Source organism: Pundamilia nyererei, unplaced genomic scaffold (genome assembly GCF_000239375.1).
Source record: "Pundamilia nyererei isolate P.nyererei 1_Seehausen unplaced genomic scaffold, PunNye1.0 scaffold00489, whole genome shotgun sequence".
Lineage (NCBI taxonomy): Eukaryota > Metazoa > Chordata > Actinopteri > Cichliformes > Cichlidae > Pundamilia > Pundamilia nyererei.
In genome coordinates this window covers 52729-62305 of record NW_005187890.1, presented here as the reverse complement: position 1 = coordinate 62305, position 9577 = coordinate 52729, and the positions used below count along the sequence as shown (strand labels likewise).

General features: G+C 48.5%; 1 protein-coding gene across 1 annotated transcript in view; it reads right to left on the bottom strand.

Moving 5' to 3' along the window:
• The window catches only part of nfxl1 (nuclear transcription factor, X-box binding-like 1), a 24344-nt gene that overhangs the window by 9864 nt on the left and 4903 nt on the right, over nucleotides 1-9577 (bottom strand). The window contains exons 8-17 of the mRNA XM_013916157.1: nucleotides 9474-9559; nucleotides 9323-9398; nucleotides 9101-9198; nucleotides 8751-8865; nucleotides 8526-8650; nucleotides 8324-8446; nucleotides 5936-6026; nucleotides 3438-3558; nucleotides 2932-3088; nucleotides 2191-2282 (exon numbers count right to left, since the gene is read on the bottom strand). Coding sequence (XP_013771611.1) covers nucleotides 2191-2282; nucleotides 2932-3088; nucleotides 3438-3558; nucleotides 5936-6026; nucleotides 8324-8446; nucleotides 8526-8650; nucleotides 8751-8865; nucleotides 9101-9198; nucleotides 9323-9398; nucleotides 9474-9559 — 1084 coding nt within the window. The remainder of the gene's footprint in view (nucleotides 1-2190; nucleotides 2283-2931; nucleotides 3089-3437; nucleotides 3559-5935; nucleotides 6027-8323; nucleotides 8447-8525; nucleotides 8651-8750; nucleotides 8866-9100; nucleotides 9199-9322; nucleotides 9399-9473; nucleotides 9560-9577) is intronic.

The window sequence follows — 9577 nt, the reverse complement described above, 5'->3', positions numbered from 1 at the left end:
CATCTTATTTTGACTTCGTTCAATTAGTATTTTAATGGCTGAATTGTTTTATTTGAATGTGCGCTGAAGTCAGAATGGACTTTACTGCATTTATTTTCTTTTATAATGTTTACAGAACATCACGGGGGGTTGGGTTGAAATGTGCTCGGCTGTTGGTTGATTATCTAACGCTTCCTGTTTTTCCGTCGGCGCAGATGAAGACAAAGTGTTGATGCTGCTTTGTTTGCCGAGTTGCTCCGATGCTGTTCTTTCCACATTTTAATGAACTTTTATCACATCTTTGCACATTATCCATCGACTTCCATGCATCTAATTCACCTCCATATCTACACTTGCCTCGTCAGTTTTACATCACAGTCCATCACTTCTCTCACATAAAGTCCTTTCGCTCCCATTCTTCCCATTTACTTCCATATTTTCCAGTTGGTCCACAGCATCACTTAGTTTATCTGATACTTTTTCCACATTGTAAAACCACATATCATCACCCATCAATTTAAAATCACCCACTTTCCAGCTGCTCATGCTTTTACTTTCACTTCAAACTTCATCTATTCCGTCCTTTCTTTTGCGAGCATCCTTGTTATTTGTACATTTCCCAGCTGCCTCAGCTTCTGCTCCGTTCATTAACTTTATTCCGGTTAGCGGCTCACATCCTGTCACTACTGTGAACAAAGATACTAAAGACCATCCACTCACCATATATTCTCCAAACTCCATTTATTCTACTTAATTTCAAACATGTGTGTTTTGTTTTTAACGACTTCAATCACTTTTTTAAACGATCGTTTACTTTGGCTCATTACGCGCCGACCTCACGTCACCTCGGTCAGTTCGTGTAAACGCTGTGTGATGGTGAAAACAGCTTTTTCACTTCGCTTCTTTCAACTCAATCGACTCCCACCATTCACGGCCGCTTGGTCACATCACATGATCGCTTTCTGGCACATTTTTAGAAAACGTGACTCTGCGCGACCCCCGGTTCATTTGTGTTCGCTTTGCCTCGACATGCCGACGCAGAGCCGCGGACGACCGGCTCCAGCAGAAGTTTGACTCAACATCGTGTGTGTGTCTGTGTGTGTGTGTGTAGGGGGGATACGGCGGTTCTCACACACCCACACAGATGGCTGATGTTGGTTGCTGACTGCGTCACTGAGCTGCAGGCAGCTGGCAGGCGGAGTGTTTTTTAATCTCAGGTCTAATGATTCGTGACGGGACCAAAGCACCTCAGTGTGTGTGTGGGTGTGATTTCTGTGTGTGTTTAGGGGTTCTGGGCACCACATGATGAAAACACTTTAATTATTTAAAAGGCCTCCAGCTCCTCGGTTAAGCGTGGTTCGGTGTCTGCAGGGAGCCCGGCGCGTTACATCATGTTTTACATATTCATTGAAATCTAATTTAAGGAAATGTGAAGCACTGTGCGCTCGCCCCGGCACAGAAACACTTTGATTTTCTGGTTCTGCACATGTTCAACGTTCTGAAAAGTAAACCGATCCACGTTTGCTTCTTTGGCGATGCTGCTCAGAAACATGTGACCGCGCTTTCTTCACCGCTCTGCAGCAAATGTTTGCCTTTCATGGACATGCGGCTCAATCCTAAAAGGAAAAACACTTTTCTGAGACCAGGTTCACATGTTGGCGGGAAGCATGCACTATGAAGCAGGTTCAACGTATCCAGGACATCTTTCTGTTATTGGGGCTCTTTTACTGTGACATGAAGCTGGTTGTCAATTACAAACTCCATTTAAAAGAGTTAGCATGTGTGAAATAGACGTGAATGAAGAGCTGTCGTTAAACAGACTGAAGCACCGGCCAGTAAAGTCCAACAACCTCCAGCAACCAGTCATTCCAACTTTCATTCACAAAGAGATTGACGTCGGGAATATACGCTTTCCTCGAGCGACCGCTGGTTGTCATGGACGCCTGACAATCTCAGGGATCTTCCAGAAATGGTGATGCTATTTTCCATAGATCTGATTGGTCAGTAGGTGCTGATGTCATACCTGTTAACCTCTTATCTAAAGTACGACCTACACTGGAGCAGGATAGGTGTGAACTCAACAACCACTAATCCTGTTTGTAGACTGCTCTGTGTTAGAGCTCACGTCTACCTGCTGCTGTGATCAAGAAGAAAGTGTGTGTGTGTGTGTGTGTGTGTGTGTGTGTGTGTGTGTGTGTGTGTGTGTCTTACGTCGGTAGGGGGACTTGGCATGGCGGGCAGGGCAGAGCCTTCTTGACAAACGCGGGCTCAGACGGCTGCTCCCACGGTCCGGCTAAGTGAACCTAAACCACATGGAGAAAAAACTTGTTGGTGCAGCAACACAAACATCCTGTGTTTTCTCTCTGAGAGGAAACGGGACATTTTCTGCTTTATGGAGCTCGTGATGTTGATAAGATGTTTGACAACGGCGCTCGCAGACACACTGGAGTATTGCGCTCGAGTCCACGGCATCCAGATCTGAATAAAAAGTACTTCAGCATCAGCTTTAAGCACCAAAACTCTGAGAACATCTGCAGATTATTAAAGACGCACTCAGATTTATGAATTATATTTCATACTAACCATCTAAACCACGATACACGTGCAGTGTCACACAAAGTGAAACTTCCTGCTAAATCTGACTGTATAAGAAACAGGAAATGGAAGTAATAAAGTATTTAGTTACTTTCCAGTAAAGCAGTCATTGTTTTTATTCGTTTAATTCACTTTATTCACTTTTAAAGCTCTGAAATGATTCTGGTGATTGATTCTATTTAACACAAAGAATCTGGAAAATAAAATAGTCTCAGCGCTTTCAGAGTAAAAGCATCTGAAGCCACAGCTGCTGCCTGCACCTCGTCAGCAGGCTGCGCATCATTTTCCTCTCTTATCACACAGCCTGGGATCAGCACAGATCCCAGAGAAACAAGAGGACCTGAGGTGGTCCTTTACCTGCTGGGACTTGACCAGCACCACGTCGTGGCAGGGCTGCGGGCAGGTGTGGCTGCAGCTGGGCAGCGGCAGCAGGCAGGGCTGCTTGCAGGGGGGGCAGGTGCCGGGGTGGCAGCGGTGAGCCTCTCGGGTCGGGTGGTGGCAGGACGGAGGACACCTGAGGACAGCAGATGAAACTTTAGTGAGACCTTTCTGATTCCTGCTTTTCTTCTCTGCCCGTAGCCAAAGCCAACAGGAGCAGCTCATTACGGGTCAACGATCGGCCTCGTTACAGCAGAGCACGACGAATAAGGGAGTAAAAACAATTAAAAGTCAGTTAAAGCATAACCTTCTGTGGCTCTCAGGCACGTTTTAATCAAAGCTCTCAGGAGACGTTGCATAACTGCAGAACTGTTATTTAAGACTGCAGGAAAACATAGGAGTGCTGCGCTTTTAACCTCCTCACTGCAGGTTTGCCCTCAGGATCTAAAGCACAGGTGTGTGTGTGTGTGTGTGTGTGTGGTTACCTGCAGGCCTCCTTGCAGCGAGGTGGTTTGGTGGTCCTCTCGCGGCCACAGGGGACGACAAGAACCGTCGAGCCGCACGTGCACCGGACCTCCACCGACTCTGGACACGGATAACAGCTGCCTGAGTCAGAGAGGACGACATTAAAGGGCAAATTCACTCATTTTCAGATAAACCGGGGGGAACGTGATCATCAGTAACAGAGTTTATCATATCCTCCTATTAAAAATCCTCCACTGAGCTGAGCAGACCGCCCACCTGTAAGCCACACAGATATAAGCGAGGCTGCCATATCGCGGCATCGGCCCCTCTGGCCGTCACCAGTAGGCGGTAGGTGAAGTGTCTTGCCCAAAGACACAACGACCGAGACTGGCCGAGCCGGGGCTCAAAGATATATCTTCTATCAATCGATGATTACAGAAAGCATTCCCTCATCTGGTTTTGTCTAATATGTTTAGTAATATTACTGCAAACACATTCATGACAAACACGAGTCTTTCCTGTTCAGCAATCAGATAAACTGCTGCTGCTCTGTGAGACGTTGGCAGGTCTGCCTGCACGGCGTCAGTCGACACTCACTGAAGACTTCCATTAAAATAACACACTGAATGTTTGGCAACAGACAGGACTGAGTGGGAGACTCGTGTCTCACAGCTTGTGCAGATAAAACCTGAACAGCAGATGCTTTTCCTTCTAAAGGAGAGACGTCCAAACCAGGAGCTCTGCTTATTTTAGACTGTGGGACAGGAGAACATCTGTAGTGCCATCGATGGACAAAGTAATGTAGGCTGAACTTAGAGGGGACATCCTCTTGGGCTGCAGCTGGTGGTGCTAGTTTTGTTCTGCACTGGAAGCTCGATGTTTGCTCGGGCTGATGTGAAGAGGTTAGAACAGGTTCATGAGCCAATCAGAGGCTGCAGAGTGGAACAAAGACAACCAGCTGCAGTCCGAGACTGAGTTCCCCTGCAGGATGAGAGACTCAACCAACCAGTTATATGGTTACCTGCGTCTTCCTGGGAGAGCCCAGACATCCTGCTGTCACCACGTGCAGCTGATGGATACAAACACAGGTGCCGACCCCTCACTGCCCCTCTGCTCCTCTCTTGACTTTTTCAAGATCTCGACACACATGAAGATCTAAACTTGCAACTCCACCCAAACCACGAGCACCACTCAACCCTTTAGCAACCAAGAACCTCGGAGGTGCATTCCAGCTGGTTTGACTTTGACGTAAACTACCCAAGTGCAGGTCAGAGGTCACTGCTTGATGACCTGTGCCCCTACCAAATGAAGGTCCCGAGAGCACCGAACAAAACCGGCTGTCCTGAAATATCCTGGAACCAGGGCAGCGTGGTGGAGTCCTGCAGTCCAGCAAGGAGGCAGCCGATGATGTCGGCCTGTTATTTACTTGTTGCAAAGAAATCAGCAATTAAAATCTCTGCAGAGGAGAAACTTTAATCACTGACTGAAGAACACATGTCCTCCCCTAACACCACAAACAGGATCCACATCTGTGGGAAACAACGTTCCCACTGAAGCGATGTTAAAAAGTAAACACAGGGTGGGGTGGTTTTATAGTTTCCATAGTTACACCAGTCACAATATCAAAGTTTACCTCTGCAGGTCAAAATAAACCGAACTGATGCCTCAAAGTTTGCAGCCTCCCAGTGAGGGAACACACACACACGCGCACACACACACACACACACACACACACACCCACACACACCAGTGGCAGCTGTTATCTGTGTGGCAATGCGTTGGCAGCGCTGCAACCTTCTCCCTGCTCCCTCTTGAAAGGTCAGAGCAGCCAATCAGCACGCAGTCACACCAATAAATTGACTTTAATCTATTCAGCCAATCAAGAGGCGGATGGATGAATAAATTATCTGTTATCGCCCAATCAGGGAACAATAGACGCAGGAAGCTGTCTGTTATTCAGACACAGACACACACAGAGCTGAATGTTTGGGAGAAAGTTGACCTGTTTCCTGCTGATCGTCATTAATTCCCTTTATCAAAGACTCGAGAGTGTGCGTGTTTTCTCCTGTGCTATCAGCTGGAAGAAATGTCAGCGCACACGCACACACACACACACACACACACACACACACACACACTGTCTCTTAAGTAGGCCAGAACTTCTCAGTTTGACCTCTCACCTTCATCCAGCTGTGAACCCTTCAACACTTCACAGCCTATCTGACAGACAGGAATGTGATGTGACGTGTGTGTTGAGAAGTTTCAGGTCCGTCCACGTCTGCTCAGACTCAAACTTTCTTTACTGCTGGCCCCTAAACGTGTTTGTTTCTGCTGTGACGTTTAACACAGGTAGTCTGACTGCTGGAGCCCCCGGTGGACACGAGAGGAGCTGCAGCTGTTATCACCTATGAACCTGAGCCTGTTACCACACGAATGATCATCACTGATCCATTCATTCCAACTGATTTGAATGCCGCTGTGATTCTGCACGTAATCTAAATGTAATCAGATTACTTACCTTGGTGACAGACTGAGGGACACTTGTGGTTCCGACAGCCCAGGGTTCGGCCGCAGCTTTGGTCGCAGGGGGGACAGTTACCGGGGCAACACTGAAACACAAAGCATCGTGGGAAACAGGTTTATCTCTGAGGCACTTCTTCTTCTACTTCTTTAATACAGGCGACCGCAGCTCGTCCTGCTCTGCTGTTTGGCGCCAAAATCATCAAACATGTGCAACAGACGTCATCGCGTCGTGTTATTTCACACAGCTACGAGTAACTCTGTTCACACAGGACTAGCAGAGGTGGAGGGCGGATGCAGGCTCGTCTGGGTTTTGCACCCTAAAGGTCATCTCACGAGAGAAAGCGCCGGCCCCCGCCACCCTGCAGCCTCCGTCAGGTGATAAGGAGCTTTTATTATGGAAATGGAACTTCCTGTGATTTAATGTATCAAAGGTCGTATGAGCTCCGCCCCCAAATGTTCCAGATTAATAACAGTTATATTAATCAGCCGACTACTTTGTACTTGCTGTCTACTCTCTGTTAGTCATGAAGCGTGTGGACTCAGTGTTTATTTGATCAGGTTAACGTCACGGCCGCTCCTCTGCAGGGAGTCGGGACTTTAAGAAGCGGCCGTTTCGAGCTCTGCACATTGAAGAAGCTGCAGGTTTCTGACTCCCTCGGTGAGCTCAGATGTAACTGGGACTCCCATGTAGCTGGACTGGAGTTTGGCACAATCCATTTTTCCAGCTTTAAAATCCTGTAAATGTCACGTCTCCACTGAGAAAGAGATTTTCACGCCGACGTTATAAACACTGCTGGGTCAGACGGAGTAGAGGGGTCTCAGGTGGCAGACACCAGCTGCTGCCAACCATCTTCCACAGCTTCATAAACATCGCTTACTTCTACGAACACGCTGTTGAACTACACAAAGAGCGACTGTGGGCTTTCAGAGCGGGGCTCACTGCTGAGAAGCAAACAGATGAAGTAGATTTATGAGATAAAACGAGGAGTTTGATGGGAAAATGAAAGCTAACGAGACCGTTTTATAAAAGAGCAGGTGCAATAACTGCAGCTGTTTGGGCTTCATTAAGTATTTAAATGCTGTTGGTGCCAAACAACAGGCTGAGCCACAGGATGAGACAGCGAACATTAAAATGACTGAAAGTGTCCATTTACATCTGAGCAGGTGGAAACGTCCCCGTTGGCCCCACGGGTCTGACAGCGGGCGGATTATTAAACCTCATCATGTCACATGTCAGACGTGGCGTCAGACAACCTTTTCCTATCAGATTAAACTGATCCGATGCCATCAGGGTGACATTTACGCCATGAAAATGAGACACCGTTGCCGTCACGATCAAAGCGAGACACCGGGACGAAAGCGTGGGGTTCCCTCTGCGAGTGGGTCCTTCATTCACTGCTCAGACGTTTCATCAGTCCTGCGTTGAGCTCGCCCTCGCTCTCTCCGAGACCTTTAATCCACCAGAGAAGAGGAAGGCGGAGGTATGAAGGGTCTTATGTGTGTCGTTATGCAACCAGCCTCACCGCAGCTGATGGAAAATCATTTATTTAACACCAAGAAGATAACAACTCCAGAGGCTCCAGATGTTTCACTGCAGGAACCATCAGAGGATTTGGTGGAACATTAATGTGATCACAGTCAGAGTGGAACAAATCTGAGACACTACACACTGAGTGGGCGATCCACACACACACACACACACACACACGTCCTCTGGGTGTAACTGTTCCTGCCTGCTGCATCACCTCCTCACTATTCTGATTCCCACCTGTGCAGACTCAGTTTGTACCCTAGAGGCCATGTGTAGGAGTTTTACTGGTGACGTGATGATTTCTTTGTGCAGTTCTGCTTGTTTTGTGGTATAAATCAACTGTACCTGCTTTCTTTATAGCCGTGCTGTTTCACTGCTTCATAAAAACTCAAATTCGCTGAGTTCAGTTGATCTGGAGCCAAGATGAAAGCTCCAAGGCTCAGTTTCCCACATACGGATTAAATCCAGGACCACAAACCTTAAAGAAAGTTTTATTTTATCCTGGGAGTCGATCTGGTCGTGTGTGGGAACCTGCTGAAGGGTTTCTGTAGGTGAACCAGGAGGATTACTAACAGCTGTCTCCGGGACTCAGTGTGCAGGTGGCTGCAGCTCTGTCTCCCTCTGCTGGTTACTGTGCCGCTCTGCTCACCTTCATTTGAATGGTTTCATCCACATTAATGACTAAAATAATCCTGATTATCTTTTTTTTTTTCAATAATCTAGAAGCCCAGACTTCACAAATGTGATGCTAACCAGTGAGAGCTGAAACAGGTGAAGCATCTCCTGCAGCCAGGTGTGAGCTCGTGCAGACTGATAGTTTCTAATGAGACGTCTTAAGGTGGACTGACTGACCTTCCTCCTGCACTGGTGTCTCTGACAGTTCCTGGTTTTGGGACACTTGGAGTCACACAGGTATTCTTTATGACACGGCATCTGCTTCCTGTATCGCCCACACCTGCACTCCTTCTCCACCTCCTGCAGAGACACAGAGCAGGGTTCAGCGTGTGTGTGTCTGTGCATGTGTGTGTGTGTGTGATCAGTGTGTGTCAGAGACCTGTCTGCAGGTTTCGCAGCTCCCTCGGTGACACCTCATTGAACAGGTGTGCTTCAAACATGCCAGACGGCGATCGCATGTGTCGCCGCATGGCTGCACTTCCTCTGTACACGGCAGAGACGACTCTACATACACACACACACACACACACACACACACACACACACACACTTAGAAAACAGTAGCATGGAGTGGAAACCTGTGTGTGTTTGCGTGAGCACTCACTGGTCTTTCCGCATGGACACGTCCTGCTGATGGAGCGAGGACATGGAGGACAGTCGCCATCGCAGCACACCTCCTCACAGGTGTGGTTCCCACAGGAGAGCGGAGCGCCGCACACCTGCGACAGACAGACAGGTGAGTGAGAGGAGGCGGGGCTTCCTGCTCTCAGAATAAAACTAAACACATCAGTCGAACCACACGGGCCGTTTCCACAGCTTTAATGGCTCATGTTACACTTTCTGACCCAGCGAGCAAAGACCACACAGAACATCTCGTCTGGAACATCTGCAGATTCTGGCAATAAACAATCACAAATCCAGCTGTGCGCTGCTGCTGACACACTGCAAACACACCTGCTGGCAGGTCCAGCGGGGGCTGGCGCAGGGCCTCTCTGCCTTCTCTCTGCCGCACACACACTTCTGAACGCTGACTCTGGGACAGGGCGCGCACTCTGACACACACAGGAGAGGGGGGGCTTTCAGGCGGGCATTTTGGACAGCTCACTCGGGACTGTGTTGAGTCACAGTGAAGCTTCACACATGACTCTGTGTGTGTGTGAGAGACTGTGTGTGTACCTGTGTGACACGGCTGTGAACACTTGTGCTGTTTGCAGAGCAACAACTTTCCACACGGCTGCTGACACGACCAGGCCTGCAGAGAGAACACACAGTGAGCACGTCACCAACACCCACAGCACGCTGTAAACCTGCAGACGGCGAGGCTCACCTTGTTGCTACAGCGACGGGGGAGGGGCTGTGCTTTGCCACACAGACAAGACACCGACACCATCTTTGGACATGGAGGGCAGGGGCCTGAAACACACAGCTTTA